Raw genomic sequence first — 25,985 nt, 5'->3', positions numbered from 1 at the left:
ATATAATCCTCACCTGCCACTTGAATTTTGTGTTTCCCTTATTAATAAAGATTACTAACACCCACAAGTTCCCCCTATAACAGCCTCAAGAAAACTGACCTACAGTAAACATTAGTCAGCAGCACATCACAGGTCATAGGATACAGCTTCAAATACAGTTAAAATATAATAAGCTATACATAATATATGCCATATACTCTATACAGTATATCAGTTTTGTGCACAATTTGACCAATACTTTGATTAATCTAGCGCTCAAGATTGTATTTGACAGATGAAGTATGTTTATATGGTCACTCATAATTTGATTTTGTGATTTAATGCTTTGCAGTAATTTCTTCAATGTGTGATTTGACTTTTCTCTAATCGCTCAAGCATCGAATGGCTTTTTTCTCTCCTTGTCTTGTTTTAAGTTAGGAGGAACATAACCATCACAGTACATTTTGAAAGATTAAAAAAAACTGCATTGACCTTTTGTGCTTTATAATCAAACTGAGTAATTGAATATGTATGCGAGCATTGCCTGGATGAGTCTATAACACTGCATGTGGAAATGGTTGTTAGGGACTCCATCTGCGTCACTATAAGGCTAATGGCCAAAAGCTTCTTTGAAATTGCCTGTGTTTGTATTAGAACTAAGGGTGGGTGTGTGGAGGTGGTGCTGGAGTGGGTGTCGATGAGGGGCCCAGTTTGAAAAATGTTGTCCCCTTGTCCATAATTGCTAATGGCTGGCCTGAGGGCCTGTGTTAATCCAAACATGGACCACAGATGGTCTACAGTTACCAGAGTTGAACTTAAAGGCTTTCGCTGTTTTGCTGTAATAAATGAAGCATATTTGTGCTGTGATAATTTAAGCATATTTCCCCTCCTTTAAACTGAAAAATAAAAATAAATCAGCTGACTCCAACAAATAAGCATATATCCCAAAATGAATGAAACTATTACTCTTAAAGAAGTATTTATAGAACTATAAACCTTTTATGTTCGCACCACTTAGTGCAAGCAGATTCAGATTTTGTTTCCAGGCAAAAATAAAATATGAATACTTACTGTAGTTAGTTTGTTAAAGAGCAGCCAGTGGTTTTCTATTACGTTACAATCAGTGTTACGGTTTCAGTAAGAGTAACATTTCATTCATTACATTCAATCCAGAACAGTCTTAACTCTAGAGAACCATTTTATTAGATTAAAAACATCATTTAAAACATGTGATTGCTATTCTGAGTTCAGCACTTCTAAATCAAATGAATTACAATTTCCTAAAATGAGCGGGAACATGGTTGTAATATGGAGAACCATAAATAGCCACTTCAGCAATGGAAGCAATGCAGGAACACTTACTGATGCAATTAAAACATGGTGGAGGTAGACAGACCTCTAGTGTTTCATTTAAGGTACTACATCCAAATTCAAACCAAACAAGTCTGATTAACGATGTAACAAGTTAACATAGTGTTTGATTAGTGGAGAAATAAAATACAAACAATTGTAAATATACAGTTTTTCTCTGATAGATTTCTCGAGATTGTGTGACGCTGATTCTATGAAGTTTAGAAGTCAGATTCTGCTGAAGACCTGAGAAGAAGGGAGAGAGGAAGGGAGACAGGAAAGAATAAGGGGAAGGAAGAAAGGAAGGAAGGCGGAGAATAAGGAGATGTAGAAAAAAGGAAATGATGAGAGGAGGAATGAGAAGAAGAAGAAGCACGGATAAGAAGGAGAAGAAAAAACAATGGGTGAGAAAGAAATTACAAATTACATTGTTAGTTCATTTATTCAGTTTTGCTCATTCATAAAAAAATGTGAGTCTACACACTTATCCATCTGTCCGTCCACCCTCCACACACACACTCACACCATCCTACCTCTTGCTGCGTCGGCGGAGGACAGCCTTGTTAATCTCCCTCAGCAGAGTTTCCTTGTTGTTCTTTATGTTGGCTTTCGCTATCTCCAACAGGGACTCAGTCTTCTCCTGGCTGAACGGAAGGTGGAAGGTGGAGAACTCCTCCGTCTTTGCTTTGAACTCCTCCGCATCTGGACCAGAATTTAACCATTGATGATCATGAACATACAGATGTGGACAAAATTGTTGTTACCCTTCCGTTAAAGCAAGAAAAAACCACAATGGTCCCTGAAATAACTTGAAACTGACAAAGGTAATAATAAATTAAATGTACTGAAAATGAATAATTGTGGTTTAACAGAATCATTTCAAAAACAACCTAATGTTTTGTTGCACAACCTTTTGAGGCGGTCACTGCAATCTGCACTTGTCAACAGGTATTTTGGCCCACTCCTCATAAGCAAACTGCTCCAGCTGTTTCAGGTTGGTGCCTTCTCCAGACTGCATGTTTCAGCTCCTTTCCCAGAATAGGATTTATATCAGGGCTCATAGAAGGCCACTTCAGAATAGTCCAGTGTTCTGCTCTTGGCTTTTCTTGGGTGTTTTTAGCTGTATTTTGGGTCATTATCCTGTTGGAGGACCCATGACCTGCGACCAGTGTTGGAGGTAAACGCGTTGCAAAGGAACAAAGTAACGCGTCACTGTAATCAACTTACTTTTTTTTCTGTAACGCAGTAATGTAACGCATTACTGTTGATAACTTCAGTAATCACATTACAGTTACTTATTGACTAGTATTTTGCAACAAAATCCAATCCAATGTACCACAAATCCATCACGTCATTTGCAAAATAAATCAAACATCCCTTTTTGTGTGTGTTTGCGTAACAATTTGTGTTTCCAAACTCACCTTTGACTTTAGGGCCAGTTCATGAGGACGCAGAAATGGTAGAGCTGCTAAAGACATCTTTTGAGGGGTGGAGATATTCTCATTACTTCATATTAGTTTTGCGAAAGACCAAGCTTCCTGACACTGGGTAGCACATTTCGCTCCAAAAAGCCTTGATAGTCTTGAGATTTTATAGTACCTGTTACAGATTCAAGACACCCTGCACCAGAAGCACCAGAAGCAGCCCCAAAACATAACCGAGCCTCCTCCATGCTTCACAGTAGGTACAGTGTTCTTTTCTTTGTATGCTTCATTTTTGCGTCTGCGTACATAGAGGACATTCTCCCAGAAGCTTTGTGACTTGTCAATATGCATTTTGGAAAATTCCAGTCAGTCTTTCTTATGATTTGCTTTCAACAGTGGTGTCCTCCTCGGTCGTCTTCCATTAAATCCACTTTGGCTCAAACAGTGACAGATGGTGCAATCTGACACTGGTGTACCTTGGAGTTCACCTCTAATGTCTGTGAAAGTTGTTCTGGACTCTTTGATGACAAATCGAAGAGACGGAAAATACGAATGGTTACCAGTTTTCCTCTTGCGTCCATGTCCAGGGAGGTTGGCTACAGTCCCTCGTAACCACAACTCAAAAGCAATGTCTGATTTTCATCAGTCAATTTTCAGTACATTTTAGTTTAATATTGCTTTTGTCAGTTTCAAGTTATTTCAGGGACCATTGTGGGTTTTTCTTTCTTTAATGGAAGGGTAGCAACAATTTTGTCCATGTCTGTATATGACATGAGCGTTTTGTGATGTGGGTGTAACAGACCTTTGCAGTTTTTTCTGTTGAACAGCGGCATGTAAATGATTGAGGGCTCCTTCCCTTTTCCCTCGAACACGTAGCAGTCCTTTGGCCAGTCTCTCTCCTCCAGGATTTTGTCGTCTATCTCTGGGAAAGGCTTCTTCACCGCGGCTGCGTAGTCTCTGGCAAGAGTCAGAGTCTGTGCAGAGAACAGTTTCAGATCATTTATTTCATCATTTTTAACACATGCCTGGGTCTCCATTGATATATAACACACATCAATTACCATAGACGCTCACTTTACAAACGCCTCACCTTGAATGTGTCATCACCCCCGTAGTCCGGCGCAATAATGAGGTCTACGTCTCTCTTGTCTCCCAGGAAGGGAGGGTAGGGGACGTTGAGCATCACAACAGCATCTATCAGCTGCAGGTTCTCCTTAAGTGTGATGCAAGACGGCACCGCAGCATCTTTTCAGCAACACAAATGAAAATACAGCAACTATTTGTACTCATTGAGTTGTTTTTCACCATGCATCTGGCAAATCACACGACTGTAAATGTGATACATGTACTAGGTATGAAGCGCAATGACAGTGATTTACCTGGGTATTGGTAGAGGAGGTTTTTGGTTGTTCCCCATTCCCATTTCACAATCAGAGTGAAGACTTTCTGGATCATCAAAGAGACTGGGGAAACACAGCATGCCCAAATGAAGCAAAATAAGCTGTAAACTCAACACTGACTTATTATCACCATATACAACTGCTATGGGGAACTTGCGAGAAAACATCTGCCTATTAATCCAACATAAGCATTCATTTGGAGTCATGTTTGTGGAGTGTTGTGCAGATTTAATCATTCAATTAGAATGAATACCACAGAGACCTGACTAGTGTGTTGAGGATGTTTTATTTTAAGGCACTTAAAATAAAAGTCTCCTGTAGTTCTGATATCCAGTAGAAAGTATTGTAGGAGTGTCTTGCATCATGTTTAGGTTAAAGCTAAGAATATTGTTGAAAAATGATGTTGACTAGTGCTTTGCAACAAAATCCAATCCAATGTACCACAAACCCATTAAGTTGCAAAATCTAAATATTTTAGAATCGAATACATATAATAAACTTCATTATGCCAGTTAAAGCTGCATTAATCAATATTTTTAGCCATGCTGGGGTCATGCTAGTAGATGGCAATGTCAGCTAGTCCACCACTCTGGTCCAGATTGAAATCTCCCAACAGCTATTAGATGAATTGCCATGACATTGTGTACATTCAGGATCCCCTGACTTTTCCTGTAGTGCAAACAGATAAAAATTTTCACTTATCCTGCAAAATATCTCATCGTCTACTTGATAGATTGGCACATCATTTTGTAAAGACATTTATGGGTTGCAGAGAATGTATCCTAATTACTTCAGTGATCACCTGACTTCTAGCTTCACCTTTAACCTTGCTCAATCAACAGGTCAAATCTTTAAGGGTCCAATATTTTGGCAGTCCCATCGACATATGCTGAATTTTATGTTCAGTGCTAATTAGCAAATTTTAGCATGGTACCTTGCAAAACTAAGATGCTGAACATGGCAATATCCAGGGCATTAAAAAGCGATGGCAAGGGGTCTTGACCAAGCGTCAATATGTGACGAGTTGGGAGTGAGAATGTGTTGCAGCACCTGCTTAACCTCAGCATGATGACCATTGCTATTGTGAGCATGCTGATGTTAGCATTTTCCTCAAAGCCTCACAGTGCTGCTGGCGTGGCTGTGGGATCTTTAAAGTGGTCATATTATCCTCATTTTCGGATTTATAAATATATTTAGGGGGAGTACACGAATAGGTTTACATGGTTTACTTAAAAAAACACCTTATTTATGTCATACATCACATTGCTGCAGCACCTCTTTGTTTGGTGTTGCACATGCGCAGATTCACCACAGATCAAATGACTGTATAATGTGGAAGTGGTCACACAGTGACAAAGCCAATGAGTATTATCACCACCTTTGCAGATCTGTTGAGAGTTTTAGCTTCATTTCAGTGATTTGGATTTACTGCCCAAAATTTTTATGTTTTGGTTTACTGTCACCACTCTCATAAACTTTGTTTCAAGCAGCAGCATGCAGCTGTATGTAAAACCCACAGTACACTACCTGCCCAGCACCCAACAGTACACAGACTGAAATTAGCACCTAGCTGACAAACATAGTGAAGCATCTAGCAGCTAAAAAAACAGATTATATCATCAGGAGTTAAGAATTGAGCTAAGAATTGCCAGGTTGACAGAGACATGATTTCAAATGAATGATGATGTTACTCTATGTCTGTTGGACATGTAAATAGACCATTGTTAGCCATTACAACTGTATAAGGTGACAGAAATGTAAATTTTAAAGCTTGTTCCATTGTCCCCAAGCATCCAAAAGGGTCCTGCTTTCAAGGGTACTGTGGTTCAATGTGGTTTGCTAACACGTTAGCCATAGCAACTTTATAAAGTAAGTTTAAAAAATGGCATGGTCCCCCATTTAGTGAAAGTATTTTCTCTGCAATAATACTGTGGGACAGTAGCAATTGCATTGGTCAACAGGTTGCAGAGCTCAGCAGCATAGACAATAGTTACAGAACCTGGCACTGACCATTGTCTTTGATTGGTCCTTCATCCAGACTCTGTTCCAAAGTCTTTAAGGATGCCAACTTTTTCTGAAACCACTGCTCAATGATCTGCTTTTGTTGTTCTGGGCTCTTCTTTCCAAGTAATGCAATAGGGTTTAAGTTGAGTTTTTCTGGAAAATAGAAAGAGCTTTTGTTGTTGAGTGAACATTGTGATTTCCCTGAAAACCTTTGTAAATTTATATGAGTATCACCATCATTGCTATCATTAGTACCTTTAAGTGTTTTCTGCAGGTTGTCCAGCCCAGATAAAACAGCGGGATCCTCTGTGTTTCGTCTGATCAGCTCTGTTAGCTTCAAAAGACTGCGGTACCCACGCATGTAATATTCCAAGACATACCAGAAACGTCTGACCTGCTGTGGTACTGAGACATACAAATATAAATATACATGCCTATATTCACGTAACATGTATTAGTGTATTTATGTAGAGTGTATTTTACAAGCTACTACTCTATAAACCTGGTACCTTCTGTCCAGAGAAACACCACATCCAATTTACATTTAATGTTCGGCCACAACTTTGTCCATTACTTGACAAATCAAGTTTTTTACCTTTGAGCAAGCCAGTCATGTAGTTTAGCAGACCGTATTCATCTGCGAAAGCACTGCCCTCGATACCTGCATGACAAAGCAGATTGTAAAAATGCCACTTAACGCTGATGAAAACACATTTTAGCTTCCACATGTTACTGATTACGGGTAAAACTTGAAAAATGAGTCCATCCTCTTAACCTTTTTGACTCATGACGCCTAAAGAAGAATGTTTTGCCAAATTTTAGATTAAAGATTGATACCACTCACAAGTATCTATGGGTAATGAAGCTACTGCCAGCAGTTGGTTAGCTAAGCTTAGCACAAAGTCTATAAACTGGGGGAAGCGGGAAGCCTGGCTCTGTCCAAAGCTAACAAAATCCACCTACCAACACCTATGAAGCTAACAAATTAGCACATTATATCTCATTTGTTTCATCTGTACAAAAACAGAACTGAAAAAATGCTGTGGTTTTACAGGAGATATGTGCGGGACTTTTTCAAGGTGGGCACACCAGGAATAAGTAAGCTTCAGAGATGCAGATAGGTGGATTTTGTTACCTTTGGAAAAAGCGAGGCCAGTGGTTTCACCTTCTTCCCATTCTTACTAAACTAAACTAATCCCCAGATTAACTTTGATACTGACTTTGCTTCGGTGTCAGAGGAAAAAACAGACTATTAGATCTAATATAGAGGACTAGATCTGGAGGACTGTGAGGGTCAGATATAATGATATAATGATATGGTCAAAACTGATGCAGCTTTTATTCCCTGGCATTTGCCAAGTAAACACTGGATCTCACGCTTCTCCTGCAACTAGACGTTTTTCATTAGACTCTCCCTGTCTGCTAAATTTCCATGTCTCTCAAACTGCACAACCCCGGTCTGTAATGCAGGCTTTCAGTTACAAATATATAGTCTCAAGCCCAAGCAATGATAACTCTCATGAAATAATCAGGGTTAGTTTTTGAAACACAAAGATAACATGATACTTGGAAAATATGATTGTATGTTGTAATATATCGTAATGTTGTAACCTTGAGATAATTTAAAAATGAAGCACTACTATGGCCTTTCTAAACTGACTGTAGACACATTTACTTGTTTTTATAATTTTTCAAATAATTCAATAATTCAAATAGAAGAGCAAGACATACCTTGCAGCCTGACCATGTCCATCGTTGACCCTCCACCTTCAGCATCTGCTTCATGGATTCTGCTGCCCAGTAGAGAAGTGTTGATGAAGAGACCCAGATCTGTGAAGCCAGCCTCATGAGGAGTCATCTCAAACCATTTGGCTGAGCCAAAGAGAGAGACAGAGTGCGATAGAGTACATATTAGAAAACACTCCAGGGTCATAAACTTGATTTTCAAGAAATAATTTAAAGTGTCTGCTCTGGTTAACAAAGGGAATCTGAACTCTGTGCTTGTCTACAGGTTCAGTCTGTAGTCCTTTACATTTTTCACAGTTTGAGAGTTGTGTGTATGATTATCTGTGTAGTTGTGTGTGTTCCATACATTTTTCAGGGCCGTCGTACAGGCAGTTTTTGTTGACTGCGTTGAAGATGGGGTAAGGATTCCAGGCGTTTATGCCATCCTCAGAAAGACTTCGAGGGTCAAACTGCCACAAAAGGTTTAGATGAGGAAACCGAGTACGTAGAAATTATTATGTTCTCAATGTGGTATAAAAACTATCTTTGATAATGAAGCCTAATGTTACACTGCATGTGTTGTTTATCAGTGAGGAGTATGAACTGCACTGCAGACTGGAGTCTTTGTATCAGTGACAGACAGAGAGATCTCGTACTTTACACTCTTATCCTCACTGTGCACATGTGTAAATTACTATAGTTACACTTTATTGTTTATATAATATTACTATTGTGTTTAAGGATTTATTGCTATATAAATCTGTGTGTCATCTGCATAATTATGTTAGGGTATCTTGGCTGTTTTCCAAAATGTGAGCTAGTGGGAGCATATTGATGGTGAATACAGCTACTGGGTAAGCCCTGCAGCTTTTGTTTCAGTTTGCTCTGTACAATTGTACTGTACCTGTTTCATGATCCCAACAGAGGTCATGAGCCCCCAGATATCAGAGAGAGAGAAGTCCTCCTTCTTTGCCCTCTCGTCCAACCAGGCCAGAGCCTCCACCAGATCAACCCCAGTACCTGACAGCCTGGACACTGCCCTGTCCATGTTGGTGCTCCACTGTGGGTCGCTGTACAGCAAGGACATGGACCTGAGAGAGAGAGACACAACTTAATTTAATATTTACTTAGAATGTATTTAATTATAGCATGCCAGTAAAGTAACATTTAAGGTTGGAGGTTAAGGGCAGGGCAGGGAGGTCAAAAGATGAAAGATAATTATCTTCAGAGTGCACACAAGGTTATTAGTATTGGCTTTTGCTTGAATAAGTTCAGTAGAAAGTCAACTCAGAGGAACTGACTGTTGCTGTTGCTCCAACTTTCAACGGTGGCAGATTTACAAAAATTTGCTGTAGGTGAAGATTCTTTTTCCCCACAATGTGCTGTTTCCAAGGTAAAGAATGACCTGACATGCGCAGTATGGAAATAACGTTTCCATTAAATGTAGCTATTAGCATCACATTGTCAGTTTTTTTGCACTTTTAAAGATGCACGGAAGCAGTAACATTAATAAAAGCTTTTACCCAAAAATACCAAAATTGTTGCCAGTAGTGAAATAAAGTAGAAGGTTAATTTAACCCCTTGACGCCGATTGTCGCATCATACCTCTTCCTTACAGACTGCAAGCCAAAATAGCACATGGATTCCCTCAATGCCTGTTGGTGCATATTTGATACGAACCTACGAACCTTTTGCAAGCCCTGGTTTCTCATTTATGCCTGTTGCTAATTTGCATCATACCTACACATACCTGAATTTATATATTTTCTATGTTCTAAAGACAAATTAACAATCTTCTTATCAATCTTAATTTAACATCAGCTTGAAAGCAAATGAAATCACAAATAATTTTTTTTATTTTTTGATCGTAAAAAAATTCAAGGGGTTAAGGACATGTGTACATGACAGCACAGTAGCTGCTGGTGGAGAATATAATCAAGTTTCAACTCAAAGCAGCAACTTTACCTGTAACTATTAGGTCCAATAATCCTAAATGAACCACCAAGAGGCCTCATACAGAGGCCAAGTTAGAATAAGCAGATTTCTTTTCCAAAGAAGTGTACGTATAAATCTGTATGTGTGCATAGAGGTGTTTACCAGGTAGAGCCAGAAACTCCTCCCAGGTAGAGCAGAGTGTCTAGCAGACCTTCCTTTTCCAACTGATAGAGAGAACCCATTAGACCCACAGCCGCCCTCTGTCCCCCACCTGACCCGATGAGTGCGATGTGAGGAACGGATTCCTGGAAGGAAACAGAGAGAAATGGCGGTATATGCAAAGTAATTATATATGAAAACTGAGAGAAAGAAAGAAAAAGAAAGCTGACTTCTGACATGTATTTAAGAGTAACGATTCCTCAGGCATACCAGTGTACAACTGATCCCCTGCCTGTTGAGTGACTTCAGAGCTACTTGTTTCCTCTTCAGGACAAACTCCTGCTCCCTGGCAGATAACGACTGGGTTTGACGCACATATTGCTGCAACACACACAGACATAATAATAACAACAATAATTTCAATCACAACAACAATAATAATAATAATAGTGATTAAACTAGTTGCTTATATACTTTAAAGGACATTTGCAACTTCTGTTTTTGCAAAGTAAGCTGTTGTTCTGCTGAGAAACAATATTCTAATTACACATTTACACCACGCAGACAAACATTTTCATATAGTAGTTCCCCAGTTGAAGGCAAACCTGTGATATACAAGCTCAGTGTGGCAGCCCCCAGTAGAACACTGCAATTACTGAATTTAGATTCTGGACTGAAACATTTCCTTCATTCCCTCACCTTGGGAGCGAATATTGAATTCTTCTCTGTGTTGGCCGCAGGAGCTGGTGTTAACTCCTCACTTGATCCTGCTTCCATCTGAGGAGTGACACTTGACATGTCCTCGCTGTTGTCCACAGGTTGTCCCATTGGTCCTAACATCACAATACAAGCATAGAGCAGCCCAGCAATCCAGCTGGCCTTGCCACACAGCATGGTCGGAGGTTGACAGAGCACTGATTATTCTGGTGGTAGGTAAGATGAAAAAGGGGTGAAAAGGCTCAGTGAGTTAAGCTCCCATCCATTTTATATCCTGCTATCACACATCTTCATGACTAATTGGAATCACGCTGATTCTACAGATACATCCAAAGATCATACAGTGACAGAACAAATGGCAAACATTTGACACACATTTTCCCTGAGTACAGCATGCACATCTAAATGTCCTTCATATCACTCTAACAGTGCAGTTATCTGCACCGCAAAGCACAAAACAAGATTGTAGACATCACAGGAATAAGGAAGAGAATCACTTCCCACGGTTAACTGCAGCGTCCCTGGTTTGGTTCCAGCAGGGGGCCTATGTTGCATCTCGTGCCCTTCTCTTTCTCTGTCCCCTTGTTTGCTGCCTGCCTCTTTACTATCAACTATCAATATTTGATGACAACTTTTACTTTTACTTGTGTGCAGTTTTTTCAGCTACTCTGACCACCTCTGCCCAAACTAAAAAACATTAGGAGCAGTCACCACATAACTTCATTTGTCCTGCTAAAGGCCGTCACTCACTCAAAACCTTTAACTCATGTGTCTGAAGTTCATCACCGCCACCAAAATGACATGTTCCTCTATCATCGTTAAAGTCAAGACAGTCAAGTATCTGAGGAGCTGTGTCAGGGTGAGTTTGGGGGTTCACAAAGCAACATTTGTGAATATTTAGTAATAATAATGATATTATTGATCAGAAATTCAATTTGTTTATTATTTAGGACTACACCTAATTGGACAGATGTGAAAGAAAAAAAATTCTTTATGAGTTTGGAGGCTAGCCAGTCATGAAAGGATTTGTGCTGCACCGGAAGCGACTCCATAGTGGAGGTCTGCAGTTAGACCCTCTTGGATACCAGCGTCCTCAAGCTGTGCTAACGATGATAAGTTTATGGGAGTGTGTGCTAAATGGCCAGTGTTTAAAGAGTTAGAGAGAAGTCAGCAAGAAGAGAGGCGCCAAAACGTATTAGAGAACCAGGGTGATGATACTTTGATAAAAAGGCGTCTGTGTCAATTTGTAAAGTAAGTTAATGGCTCGGCTCTCAGCTGACATAATGTTAACGTTAAACTTTGCAAATGGGCAATGTTACTGTAACGGTGTCCCTGTTTAATGTTAAATAGATACTAATCAGTATCTATCTAAGTTAACTAGTCAGTATGCTATTATATAACCGGAGGGACACGAAAGTGGGGCTAGCTCAAATAGTGGTATACCAGTGGTATTTCCGGTGGCAATCTGAAATGCCACAGATTTAGCTTGAGATGCCACGGCTCCATTCGCAGTTTATGTGTATTTCCGGTGGCCCCCTTCGAACCCCTGGAGTTTGCTGAGGTCAAGCACCTGACCCTTAAGATGGCCTTTCTCCTAGCTATCACCTCTCTGAGGAGGGTGGCAGTTTGCCCCGGGGAAGGTCAAGGCTGTCCTGCACCCCTAGGCTGTGCTACATCCCTAAGGTGCCGTCCAGTATGGCAGGGTTTAAGAATGAAAATGAATATGAATATCCCTCGAATATGAAATGAATGAAACTACTCCAATCCTATTGGCTTTCGGCTCTCGGGGAACAAGGGTTACATACGTAACCCGAGACGTATATCAACACGGTTCTTCATCTCACTCATCGCATCGTCATTTGCGCTGCAGCCTACAAATCTCAAGTCGTATATTCTGTTGTTTGTTTCTTGTGAGATCACTTACCTTGTCTCCCTGTGCTCAGGATCACTGCCTGCCTGGAAATCCACTCGCTGGCTCTTATTCCCTGGTCTGCCCTCTGCCACGCTCTCACAGCCCTTTTCAATAAACTTTAAATTCCTGGATTTAAACCTGCCCTGAGTCTCCTCTTGAGTCCGTTCACCTAGTCTGCCATAACACTAACATTGTACCAGGTATAACGGGTAAAGTTAGACGAGAAAAAAATCTATCAATAAACCTGGACGAGAGAAATATGTTAGCAACAGCAGGTGATTATGCAATATATAATACTGTGCATTTATTCATGTGAACAGCAGGAGTCAGGTTTAATGAGCGCATTGTTTGGTGCAATACAGTTGGCCATACAATCAGCTAGAACATTTTATATGTAATATGGTCTCACCGACCTGATGTCCCAAGAAGACATTCTCAGCGCTGACAGCCTGTTTGTTTGAATCATTTAATTATGTGTTGGCAAGGGTGTCACTTTGTGTTGAGTGGTGGGGACATAAGGGTTCAGATAGGAGGTGGGACAATGCACAATATTTCAAAGTATATTTCAATGAATGCTACTTCTACTGAGTGTAATAAAATATTAACGACTAAATGTTCATAAAATACATACTTCAAATCATTTATCACCACTGATGAACCCCACAAAGGATATTATAGCGTTAAAAAGCATTAGGCTATTTGGAGGTGGATGCAATTTTTGGCAGGCATGCAAAACTCCAGATATTCCCACAACTTGCGGAGACATGGCTGGCAGCTGCTTGGCCGCTTGAAACACATTTCTGAGGACCTCTCTCCATTTTTCTAAGATCAATGGCCCTCAGTTCCATGCGGCTGGTTTTGTTTCTGGTTTGGAACCCATATGTCTTGTTTATTATAGCCATGTGTAACATCAACTACTGACGCAACTACGCTTGCCGTAGCCTGGGTTATTCGCTCCAAACCAGCTGATGTAAATGCACATCTTTCGCAATTTCTCTCCTTTTTCTTCTTTGCAACATTTCAAAAGTATGCTTATAATTCGCATGACAATTAAATGCAAACATGACTGGTAACCTGGATAACAAAGACACAAATTCATTTAAATACTGCCACCTGCTGGTAGAAAGGTTAAACAGACTGATCTATTACGATGAAAACCATATTACATATGAATTTAGTATTAAAAATATAGTGCTAACAGTAACAACTCTGCACACACAATAATTACCTGGGTTAACTGTATTACCAACTGTATTGCACCAAACAATGCGCTCACTAAACGAGACTCTTGAATGAATAAATGCACAATATTATATATTGCATAATCGACTACTGTTGCTAACATATTTATCTCGTTTATTTATTGAATGATTTTGTTTCTTCTAACTTTACCCTGGTATAACGTTAGTGCTTGCATAATGTTACAGACTGACCGCCATCTCTCAGTAATTCGATGGCAACCTAGCGTAACAGTGGCAGGCGCCCTGGCATCATAACGTTAGATTTCAATCATAAATACCACATAAACGACAAAAGGTGTTGTGGCACCTCAGGGAAAACCTGTGGCATGTCAAGTTGCCACTGGAAATACCACTGGTAGCTGCTGATGCCACTATTTGAGCTAGCTCCTGCTGGAGGGGGGAGCAGCTGCAGCATCCTGCCTGGAGAGCCATGCAGCGCCATGTAACGCCATGCAGCGCCAAGTAACCTGACTGTTTAATAATGATACACAATTCTTTGTGGGGTTCATCAGTGGGATGATTGATTCAAAGTACATATTTAAAAACGTTTGGAGTCATTAATAATTTATTAAATCCTTGAGATTTAGTGAAAAATTAGGTGATAACCGCGTTTGATCAGTGTTCACAGCAAAGCGTCCGGAAAGGACCCTAAGCGTAATTTGTACTTCTGCATCAAATCGACGGTGTAGGTGACGCCGTGGACTACGCAGAGGCTACGCCGTCACCTGACGTGCACCTCTTTCAAAATATAACTACACGTCGAGTCGACGCGGACCGGAAGCTCTGTGATTGATCGGCTGCGTAGCCTCCGAGCCGACCGGAAGTACCCCGTGCTTTGAAGTACCATTTACTAGCGGCCAAAACGGCGGCTGTGACACAGTGAATCAATATATTTGACCGTCACAACACGAGCGAAATGACTCGTTTCACTATCAGAATGTGATCCATTCGGTCGGTAACATTTGAAAAGGCTACACCAGCCACACGTTTACAATTTTACCCTCATTTACGTTAGTGGAGCGCTAAACCGGAAGTTAGCCTGCTTGGCCGGCAAAAGTCAACACAGTGGACGCTGTAGCGCTACTGCCGACTAGAGTTTGGGGGTGTAATTGCAGAATGACGGACACACCTACGCACAAGTGGCTATGTGGGTAGCCTACATAGGCTATTCACACACAACCTACGCAGGAGTATAAATCAGCCTAACCTAGAGGTGGATGCATTATTTGGCGGAACAGATGTTGTAGGCTACCTGCAAAGATTTACATCCACCTTTTTGTCAGCATATCTGAGTGTTATCTCATAATTGCAGGCAATTCTCTGCATGCATTCAGAACTCTGCATAACACCCTGTGGTGAAGACGTGGAGCTGGGCTTTAACTACGACGATGTACCTGAATTGGGTAAAGTTATTAGGTGTTTGATAGCACTTCTGAGTTTGTTTGGGGGATTAGAATTCGCCAAAAAAATTATAAATATAAAATAAGATAAAATCTTAAATGTACATAGAGCATAGATTATTACTGCACAGTGGCCAGTGGGAAGATTAATACTGCTGCACATATTAGTAAACAGTGTATTTCACATTGCCAGCATAATTATTGTAACATTCCAGAGAGGTTATCATGCAGAGGTAATCTCAGAGTTCAATATGTTTATGGCAGTTGGGAAAAAACTGTGTGTACTGTCAATAACTCCCATCTTGTCTTTACAGGTCCCAGAGGAGCTGATTGCAGAACCCGATTCAGATGAAGCACCATCCAGCTCTACAGGAAATTACAGTCCCAGCTTCCAGCATGTCTCTTTTCACTCCTGCAACTTACTTCTTTGTTTAGCCTTTTCTTTTCACTTTTACCTCACAATACCTAAACACTATACTTCAAATTTTGACACTAGGTTCCTATCCACTGGTTCTATCATTATACTAATTATTACAACACATTATTTCAAGTCATAGAAAACAACTTTTACATTTGTAACCTTTTAATATTGATGTTTACATGAATGCAAAACATGATTTTAAATTATTGCTTGTACATTAGGAATACTTTTTGTTAATAAAATAAAGTGGATCAGACTAAAATAAAATCACTTCTTCATTCATTCATCCATCAGTTCCCTATGTTCTTTGGTAATAGTGTGATCTATACTTGATATGATATTCAACAACTGTTAATGAAACTATTAAAATGGTATTTATAGGTTTTTTTGCATATATTAGTAGAAGATAAAAAATGAAAGGTTGATGTTATATGCTGTTTTATTTTGATATTTCTTTAAGAGACAATTGTGACATTGACTGAGAAGTTACTCTGTTGTGAAAAACTTTTTTTTTTGTTGTGAAAAAAGAATTATCTGCACACTGAATAGTTTTGAAGCCCTGTAGGAGGTGTCATTTATTGCAACCTCTGAGAAGGTCTTGTATGGCTTATATTGTATAGATGTGATCAGCTCTGAGACTTTAGAGTAAGGTCACAATAAATTACACCATCTATTGTGGATTCATAACTACTTTGTGCAGGTGGGACATCTCATCCGCAGTGTGACTCTGGGAGGAAAATGTGTAATAAATGTTTCAGGTAATGAAAATATAAAGTATATATATATATAATATGTATTGGTATATCATCAAAAGAAAGTGTGTGTGTGTGTTCAATTCAATTCAATTTTATTTACATAGCGCCAAATCACAACAACAGTTATCTCACAGCGCTTTTCATAAAAGAGCAGGTCTAGACCGTACTCTGTGATGATATTTACAGAAGCCCAACAGTTCCCACCAAGAGCAGCACTAGGGGACAGAGGCAAGGAAAAACTTCCTTTTAAGAGGCAGAAACCTCGAGCAGAACCATGGCTCAGGGTGGGCGGCCATCTGCCTCGACCGGTTGGGGTGAGAGAGAGAGAGAGAGAGAGAGAGAGAGAGAGAGAGAGAGAGAGAGAGAGAGAATAGAGAGAGGAATAGAGAGAGAGAGAGGAATAGAGAGAGGAATAGAGAGAGAGAGAGAGAGGAATAGAGAGAGAGAGAGGAATAGAGAGAGGAATAGAGAGAGAGAGAGAGAGGAATAGAGAGAGAGAGAGAGCGAGAGAGAGAGGAATAGAGAGAAAAAGAGAGGGGAGGGAGGCAGCCTACACAATATACACACACAGAGGTACAGACAGTGAAGGTAATGTTGCTATAGACTAAATGAAAAATGGTACAGATATTTATAATAGTGTTAATGGTAACAATCGTAATGTTGATGATTATAATAACAATAAGACTAGCAACAATAGTCGTTGCAGCAGAGGGTGTCGAGCAGGAACACAGGGGCAGCAGGTGACTCGCAGCCACAGATCCAGACTCCACAGCTCCAGAGCCAGAAAACCTGCAGGAAGTGATAGGAGGAGAGAGGAGAGGGACGAGAAAGCACAAGACTACCAGAAAGGGGAGAAGTTGTGTTAGTAACATGCAATAATGGGATAAGGTTGCATACAGAGGCAGAGAAAGTAGAGGAGAGAGGAGCTCAGTGCATCATGGGAAATCCCCCAGCAGTCTAGGCCTATAGCAGCATAACTAAGGGATGGTTCAGGACTCACCTGAGCCAGCCCTAACTATAAGCTTTATCAAAGAGGAAAGTCTTAAGCCTACTCTTAAATGTGGAGATGGTGTCTGCCTCCTGAACCCAAACTGGAACCTGGTTCCACAGGAGAGGAGCTTGATAGCTGAACGCTCTGGCTCCTAGTCTACTTTTGGAGACTCTAGGAACCACAAGTAACCCTGCATTCTGGGAGCGCAGTGCTCTGGTGGGGTAGTAAGGTACTATGAGCTCTTTAAGATAAGATGGTGCCTGACCATTAAGAGCTTTGTAGGTAAGAAGAATGATTTTAAATTCTATTCTGGATTTTACTGGAAGCCAATGCAAAGAAGCTAAAATGGGAGAAATGTGATCTCTTTGCATGTGTGTGTGTGTGTGTTTGTGTGTGTGTGTGTGTATATATTTCTATTTCGTATAGGCTTCGCCCTCTAAGAGCTGTCGCTATTGGGTTCATCCCCGCGCGCATGCGCAGTCCTGAAGATTTCTTTCGCGGTCATGTGCCGTGCACGGGCCTCTCTCAGGTCCGCAATTTAGGTATATAATACCGGCGAGACCAGAGATCTGCTCCCCTTTTTTCTTCGGCGCTGCATAGCAGTCATTTCGGAGAGCAGAGTAGCGTCTAAAGAGCAAATTTCCTGACTAAAGAGCTTTTCCTATGGCTACTCACCGCTCTATCGTTGAGGTCCGCCGCTCGGAAGGAGTCCGCCTCTGCCCGTCCTGCCACGCCGGCTACATCATGGGGTTTGGTCTCCACGCCTGCTGCGAGACCTGCCTCGGTCCTCAGCACGCTGGCCTGGCTCTGACTCCCCGGACCTCGTGCCCCTACTGCGCACAGCTGCCCGTGGAGAAGCGACGGCGGGTCAATGCCTTCTCGGCCCTGCAGGAGGAAGAGGCTGACAAGGCTAGCTGGGTTAAGCCAGTTAGCGTCACAGCGGACTTCGCCGGCAGGGCTTGAGTCCTCTGACTCTGCTCCCTCCATTGCTGGCTCCCCGCCAGGCTCTCCCCTCTTCCTGCTCGAAGACCTGGAGTTTGACTTGGAGTTGGATAAGAAGGCGGCGTCGCTAGCTCCTGCTCCACTTGCGCCTTCCAGCTTGCCGTCCTGCGGGGCTCTCTTCCGGGATCTCCCCGACATAATCAAGACGGCTGCTGAGCGCAAGGGCGTGCCGATGCCTGCTGAGCCTCCTGCACCTGCTCCTAGCGCCATGCTCGGCGACATCTACCAGCCAGAGCAAGCGTCCAAACAAGTTCCTGTGTGGCCCCTTTTCCCACTGCTTCAGCCTTTTCTCTCCGAAGCGGGGGCCGAGCCTGGGAAGCTGAAGGCGCCGGTGGCGAGGTACGTAAACTTCACTAAGGTTGAGGGCCTCACTGACCGTGGTTTTCCCTCTGTCCCACCTCTGGAGCCCAGCCTGGCAGCCATCTGCTGCCTAAAGCCACTTTTTTTGGCAGGAGGAAGCCGACTCCGCCCTCCGTCCACCAGTGTGCCGCCCAGGTAGCAGCTGCCATCAATAATATATCGCTGCTGGCCTCGTCCATGTCATCTGTCGCTGCTCAGCCCGACGCCCTTTCCCCCGAGCTTGCCAGCGAGTTTGGGAAAGACACGGCCGCCATTTTGTTGCTCTCCACAGCGGCGGCGGTCGGCCTGTCCCGGATTATGGCGTGGATGACGATGCTGCAACGCAACATGTGGCTGCACATGTCCGATCTGCCGGAGCAGATCAGGAAGGAGTTGCTGGACGGCCCCATCAGCCCCGATGGGCTGTTTGGGCCGCTCCTCCAGGATGCAATCACCCACCTGCAGCAAGCTTCGGACGAGGCGGACAAGGTGAAGCGGCACACAGCGTGGAGCAGAGCGCCACCTCAACACCCACGGCGCTCACAGGGCTCCCGGCGTGATCGCCGCGACTCCCGCCCCAGGCCGAGGCGCCCCGCGGCCACTGCTGCGGCTGCAACTCCGCCGGCTCCAGCCGAGGCCCCCCGGGGTCCCCCGGCGGCCGCTGCTCCCTCTTCACAGCGCCGCCCTGCCGTCAAGAACAGGCGAGCAGCTTGCTCCTGGTCCAACCCCCCCGCCGAGCCTCCCCGCAAACAGCGGAGGTATTGACGGGACGCGGGGGACGTGTGTTTTCTTCCCGGAACAGCCGGACACAACGGATCTTTTAGAGGGCTACGCCTATACTCATAGAATCTGGGGTTACAATACGTAACCAACGATATATATAATGTATATCGTCAAACGAAAGATAATTCCAATTGGCTCATTTAAAACTAAAAAACACCCAGAGTACATCCTTCCAACTAAATCTGTGCCTACCTCAATAAGCTATTTTTTTAAATAGAAAATGTTTTTATTTGCATGTGGCTGTACATCAAATGCACAAATAGATAATCATGAGATGTACTTGAGATGTTTTTTTCAACTGAGTACAATATTTCAATATTTCATGGTACTGTACAGTAATAGAGTTCTATGATAGGAATACTACCTGATATATAGCTTTGTAGTTTTTTGCTGTATTACCCAGTTCATCCAGGACAGAATTTAGATTTTGTTTGGGCATATATATTAATATATCTGTACCTATATCTGTAATATACCTGTGTAATAGTGCAAGCACTCGTTCACTGACTGTGATCAAATAAATCTCCCCGGAGGGGAATCACACCATGGTCGGCCCCCATATATGAAAACAAAAATATGTGAGGGGATCTGTTGCTATAATTTTACTTCTATTAAATGTTTTTGTTTAAATGTTTTCAGGATTCTTTTCTTCTATTCATTGTTTTCATTTTTGTGATGACACATCGTCACAAAGATAAATCCAACCACAGCACATTAAATATTGAACAACTGAATTAAAATCAGCGGGCTCTGACAGTTGATTTTCACTTAGAGATATAAATATTTATATTAATGGAGCAAATGCTACAATTACAATTTATTTTGAAATCCCATGCCGAGTAAAGCGGAAGTCTTGTGGTTAATACAGAAACTTGATGTGAACCCTTTTCTGATTGGGTGATCATCGGTACGCACACTCTGGCCAATCAGGAAGCAGGTCAGTAGAAGTATAAATATCGGTTTCGGTGGCTTGGTGGATATATCTTTTTCGTAGTCGAAGAAATTAACACGAGAAATGTCTGGAAGAGGAAAAACCGGAGCTGGTAAGGCCAGAGCAAAGGCCAAGACCCGATCATCTCGTGCCGGGCTCCAGTTCCCTGTCGGCCGTGTCCACAGGTTGCTGAGAAAGGGTAACTACGGTGAGCGTGTCGGCGCCGGGGCCCCCGTCTATCTGGCGGCGGTGCTGGAGTACCTGACCGCTGAGATCCTGGAGCTGGCCGGCAACGCTGCCCGCGACAACAAGAAGACCAGGATCATCCCCCGTCACCTGCAGCTGGCCGTCCGCAACGACGAGGAGCTCAACAAGCTGCTGGGCGGAGTCACCATCGCTCAGGGCGGCGTGCTGCCCAACATCCAGGCGGTCCTGCTGCCCAAAAAGACCGAGAAGCCCGCCAAGAAGTAAATCTGGAGACTCGCTGACCTACAACCCCCAAAAGGCTCTTTTAAGAGCCACACACTTCAAATTAAAGAGCCACTTCCTTCTGGAACTTGTATTTAATGCTGAATGAATATCAGTCCCATAAAAAAATACAGAATTTCATAATATCACTACTTCAAAATTGGATTATATCCTACATATTTTAATGGACTAGATTAATAATAAATTAATCTAGTTTGATATTTATACAAACATTAGATAAGCTAATGTCACTACATGATGCTCAGACAAACCTATAAACCCTACAGACATGTTTCACTTATTAAACTAGTGTAGTCCTAAAGTAAAGACAAGTGAACATTTTTCCAATTTAACCTTAATTGAGGTAATTAATAAACCATTACAACGCAACTGAAAATAGAACATGTAGGGCTTCCTTTTAATTTTTCAGTCTTACAAATATATAGTTTATGTAGGCCTATTCATTCTTCATAATTAACCTACATTTAAAACAACTTCTTAGTTCATTACGAGTAGCCTACTGCTACACCACTAAAGATCAGATTAACAAGATTTGTTTTTTATTATAAAATACATGAAAATAATTAAAATAAGTCGGCATAATTATTTAATAACAATCTAATGGAAGGGTTTTCTCTGAAAGATGGCCGCTAAATATGTAGGAGGAGCTGCTGAGTTTGGCACCGCCCAAAGATTCTCGCGCCTTCTGTCTTCTATTACGTCCGTAGATAAGATGTAAATAACGCATGCTCACCGTCAAATTCATCAGTTTGTTCAAACTACAACCCGCATCATGAGTGGAAGAGGCAAGGGAGGAAAAGGACTGGGGAAAGGAGGCGCTAAGCGTCACCGCAAAGTGCTCCGTGATAACATCCAGGGCATCACCAAACCCGCCATCCGCCGTCTGGCCCGCCGCGGCGGAGTCAAGCGGATCTCCGGTCTGATCTATGAGGAGACCCGCGGGGTGCTCAAGGTCTTCCTGGAGAACGTGATCCGCGATGCCGTCACCTACACCGAGCACGCCAAGAGGAAGACCGTCACCGCCATGGACGTGGTGTACGCTCTGAAGAGGCAGGGCCGCACCCTGTACGGCTTCGGAGGCTAAACCTGATCCTGACCCGCTGATCCTCAAACACAAAGGTCCTTTTAAGGGCCGCCCACTCCATCTAAAGAGTTTATCCTGTCCTTGCATTGCCTAGATGAATACAAAGTATACAGCGTTTCTCTTCTGTCCGGGTTACCTTAAAATACCTGGAGTGATTCTCTGCTGCATTACTTAAACTTTTCCCCTGGCTCCACTTAAACACTGAAGCAGATTCCATGTATGTAACCTACCTTAAATTGACACTAGTAACTAAATGACGTGCGATACCACTTAATTCCTATACCAAGTAATACCCAGGCTGGTATTGCTGATACCATATTTTATTTAATGATGAGATCAAACTACTGTCATATTCTTTAATTAGGCTATAATCAAAAGGATGAATTTTGCTATGTGTATGTGACAAATAAAGTAGGCTATGTTTAAGTTTTAACTATACAATATAAGCTAACAATGTGATTTTACTGTATTGTACAAGTAGCTGAATAAAGAGGAACTACTTCTCCTTCCACCTGTTGAAGTCATGCTTGCCCTGTGGCTCTATGACGGCGCTTCTTTGAAGTGAGCCGCTGCAGCCCTTTACATTTCCCACTGAATACTGACTCTAGTTTAGTGTTTCTCAACGGGGGGGTTCTAAGGACGATCGGGGGTGATGGAATCAATATTTTGGAAAGGGGGGCAATGAGCTGCTTTTGGGGGGCGTATGTTTAGTTGGAAATTCTAAGGCGAGTTTACACTAAAGATTCACAACAACAGAAGTTTAAACTACTTGTAATTTTTTCCCCACGTGGTCCCACTGACGCTCTCTTTCTCGCTTTTACTGTGGAAAAGTGATTATTTATTATTATAATACACTGTGAACGTCTTGTTATTGCAGTGGTTACACAAGAGGGATATCCGCTGTCGGACCTACCCTGAAAGCAACTTTGTTGCAGACACCAGTGAGTGATGCGAGTCACAGACAGTTTGTGCCAAAGTGGGCATATACTGTAGTTTCAGTCGGCTATAAAAATGTAACGTTAAAAACTGAAGCCCTGACTTGTCTCATCCAGTTCTGTGTCTGTCAAGTCTGTGTCGGTCGATGGGATACTTCCAGCGAAGCACTAATGTAATGCAGGATAGGGCATGTAGTAAAATATTTTAAGAATTATCTTTTAAACAGCTGTATATAGCTGGTACTGAATGATACTGAATATGTTGATCTACAGGAGAAAAATATTTGCCTGAGAGCCTCATTTCATTATATTCTATTATAATTATATATTTTGAATTACCTGCCACCTCAATTTTGTGTTTCCCTATACGATAAGACATTTCCACCATAACTTGGTGCAGGACATGGATAATTGACATGGGGGCCCTGCCCCAAAAAAGGTTCCACTGCACTAGTTGACAGAAAAACAGTCACATCCAGCTGTATCTTTGCTGTGAAAGGACAATGTGTGTGCAGAGACAGTGAAATACTTTAGCAACACCAGAAACACTAAAAATCTAAGATTAAATAACCCAATGCTGCTAACAAGTGGCAGTTCTAAACAGGATAGTCATTGTAGTTAGAGAATGTGACAGTAGTTTGTAGCCATTATTTGGAAGACTGTTTGACAATAGCAGCAGCAGGAGCTCAGTAGTGTGAAGTGAGGTGGCTCTTAAAAGAGCCGTTGTGTTGTTGTAAAGGTGGTTTGAGAGTTTAAGCCCTCTCTCCGCGGATGCGTCGGGCCAGCTGGATGTCTTTGGGCATGATGGTGACCCTCTTGGCGTGGATGGCGCACAGGTTGGTGTCCTCGAAGAGGCCGACCAGGTAAGCCTCGCTGGCCTCCTGCAGAGCCATGACGGCGGAGCTCTGGAAGCGCAGGTCGGTCTTGAAGTCCTGAGCGATCTCCCTCACCAGGCGCTGGAAGGGCAGCTTGCGGATCAGCAGCTCGGTGGACTTCTGGTAGCGGCGGATCTCTCTCAGAGCCACGGTACCGGGCCTGTAACGGTGGGGCTTCTTCACTCCGCCGGTGGCCGGGGCGCTCTTGCGGGCAGCCTTGGTGGCCAGCTGCTTCCTGGGAGCTTTTCCTCCGGTGGACTTACGGGCGGTCTGCTTGGTTCTTGCCATTGGAGCTTCTCTGATCTCTTTGTATTCACAGATAAAGACGAATAATGCCTGACTGCGAACAGCAGCTTTATAAAGGAACTGCCGGAGCGTCGTCGGCGCTGATTGGTCCAGGCCGAAAGGAGCTGCTATTGGACAAAAGAAAAATTCAAACTGACCAATCATCCACAGCAGCTGGCTAACGGTCTCTGAAAGAAATTATTTTAGATTGAAATAACATGTTATAAATATTACATCTTCAAAGCTTTTGGCGACTGAAGTTACATCCTGAAGTTTTTCATAATTGGTCCGAAGTATCTAAAACTAAATAATTATAGAAATTAAAAATAGAAACTTTACAATCACAAGATGAGGATCATAAATAAAGTACCCAGGTCCAGGGTTACTTTAATAGCTTGTCTCATATGAGGTTTTAATGAAGTTAAAGCAAATTCCTTATCGTTGTAAAACATGTTCGGCAGTAAAGCTCTTTCTGATTCTGATTACACACTGGTGTGATAGCACCACAATACCGGCAAAGTAAAGTACATGAAGAGCAGGGGTTCACAAACCTTTCAGGTGGAGACTCAAAAGAGATCAACTATTTGGTGTCTGTCCTGGACCCAAACATGATGAATTGTCATAACACCTACTCCTGAGAAAGAGCACAACAAACCATGAATTTAAAATGTACAGGTGTATGTTAGACGCTGTGCCGTCTTTCACTTCTCCACAAACTTGATAACTAGTTGTTATCTTAGGCCTGCAGAAACTTTAAAAATTTATCATTAAAGCTGTGTTTCATGCTAGTATAGTTTGCATCATTTATTTGTTACATTGCTTTTGTTTGTTTATTTAACAAATGGTAACAATGTAGTTTAAATGTATATTTGTAGATAATAATTTGTAGTTTTTGGACCTCAGTTAGATTTTAATTTTTCATCAGGACGCTACACTGAGAGACATCAGCACAGCTGAACATCGTACAAACTTCATTTCTCACTCTACATGTTATTGCAAATAATATTAAGGTTTCACCCTTGATTCAATATCATTAAATGTTGAACTGCAGACAAACATACAGATTTAATGCACAGCAGGGGCAGGGGTCACTTAAGCTACACAACATTTATTAAACTTATAAAACAACACTATATCAAATTTATAGTAGTATCAAATATGGGGAAAGATCCAAGGAAATAAAACATGTTCATCTGTTTGTCAAATTGAAAAAGAGTGTTGGCTCCACAAATGAAAGAATGAAAGTGCCATATTTAATATACAGAAAACAATACACAAGTTAACCAGATAAAGAAGGAGAACTAGAATGTAAAGTTGTCCTTGATTTCTCTAATACAGTAATCTAGCACTAAATTGGAAGACTGTACTGACTCTTGTGTTGATCATTCAGTCCGGTACATCTGTTAGAATGCAGTTGACCCCAGTATTCATTCTCTGCACTTTATTGGAATGGATGCACAGCAGAGCACAAGACAATTAAAATTAAAAAAAAGTTTAATTTAGCTTGGTGAACTTGTGTTCGTGGAGGTGGTTTCTGCAGAAATACAACAGAAATAAATAATAAAGTTTAAGTCATATTCATAACAGAATATTCCCATTCTGTACACAGGTTTCCTCAGGTTCAAGTATTCTTAACAGAATAAAGTAGGAAATTTAGTAGCCTAAATTACTTTGCTCATGAGATGAGACAAGACATGATAATCAGTCTCTCCAGGATTTGCCAGTAATATTTAAGAACACTAGTCATTCATAAGCATAAGTATGACCACTTAGACAGACAGAGAAATACATTCACATCAAAAAACATGAGCAAATATCACCACCTAGTGGTAATAAAGACACACAGCAG

At 41.9% G+C, this 25,985-nt stretch overlaps 4 protein-coding genes across 4 annotated transcripts; 2 read left to right on the top strand and 2 right to left on the bottom strand.

Moving 5' to 3' along the window:
- Nucleotides 1–1,159: 1,159 nt before the first annotated feature.
- Nucleotides 1,160–18,225, bottom strand: LOC119896422 (cytosolic phospholipase A2 gamma-like). The gene is made up of 15 exons (XM_038709850.1): nucleotides 18,089–18,225; nucleotides 10,676–10,899; nucleotides 10,247–10,357; nucleotides 9,980–10,122; nucleotides 8,787–8,973; nucleotides 8,250–8,352; nucleotides 7,889–8,029; nucleotides 6,753–6,818; nucleotides 6,413–6,562; nucleotides 6,164–6,310; nucleotides 4,133–4,216; nucleotides 3,844–3,998; nucleotides 3,556–3,727; nucleotides 1,863–2,031; nucleotides 1,160–1,575 (listed from the first exon to the last, which is right to left on the bottom strand). Exons 2-15 carry the CDS (start codon nucleotides 10,868–10,870, stop codon nucleotides 1,551–1,553), a joined length of 1,848 nt encoding a protein of 615 aa, XP_038565778.1. The 5' UTR covers nucleotides 10,871–10,899; nucleotides 18,089–18,225; the 3' UTR covers nucleotides 1,160–1,550.
- Nucleotides 18,226–20,523: 2,298 nt separating this feature from the next.
- LOC119896448 (histone H2A-like) lies at nucleotides 20,524–21,215 on the top strand. The gene has a single exon (XM_038709886.1). It carries the CDS (start codon nucleotides 20,553–20,555, stop codon nucleotides 20,937–20,939), a length of 387 nt encoding a protein of 128 aa, XP_038565814.1. The 5' UTR covers nucleotides 20,524–20,552; the 3' UTR covers nucleotides 20,940–21,215.
- Nucleotides 21,216–21,617: 402 nt separating this feature from the next.
- LOC119896465 (histone H4) lies at nucleotides 21,618–22,552 on the top strand. Its single transcript, XM_038709902.1, has one exon. The coding sequence runs from the start codon at nucleotides 21,730–21,732 to the stop codon at nucleotides 22,039–22,041; it is 312 nt and encodes a 103-aa protein (XP_038565830.1). The 5' UTR covers nucleotides 21,618–21,729; the 3' UTR covers nucleotides 22,042–22,552.
- Nucleotides 22,553–23,656: 1,104 nt separating this feature from the next.
- On the bottom strand, nucleotides 23,657–24,169 carry LOC119896447 (histone H3). Its single transcript, XM_038709885.1, has one exon. It carries the CDS (start codon nucleotides 24,137–24,139, stop codon nucleotides 23,729–23,731), a length of 411 nt encoding a protein of 136 aa, XP_038565813.1. The 5' UTR covers nucleotides 24,140–24,169; the 3' UTR covers nucleotides 23,657–23,728.
- Between the last annotated feature and the right edge of the window lie 1,816 nt (nucleotides 24,170–25,985).

This window comes from Micropterus salmoides, unplaced genomic scaffold (assembly GCF_014851395.1).
Source record: "Micropterus salmoides isolate LMB-PRFRI ecotype aquatic unplaced genomic scaffold, ASM1485139v1 Ms_hic_scaffold_10, whole genome shotgun sequence".
Taxonomy (NCBI): Eukaryota; Metazoa; Chordata; class Actinopteri; order Centrarchiformes; family Centrarchidae; genus Micropterus; species Micropterus salmoides.
Note: the sequence above shows the minus strand (reverse complement) of the source record. Positions and strands in the feature narration are given on the sequence as shown.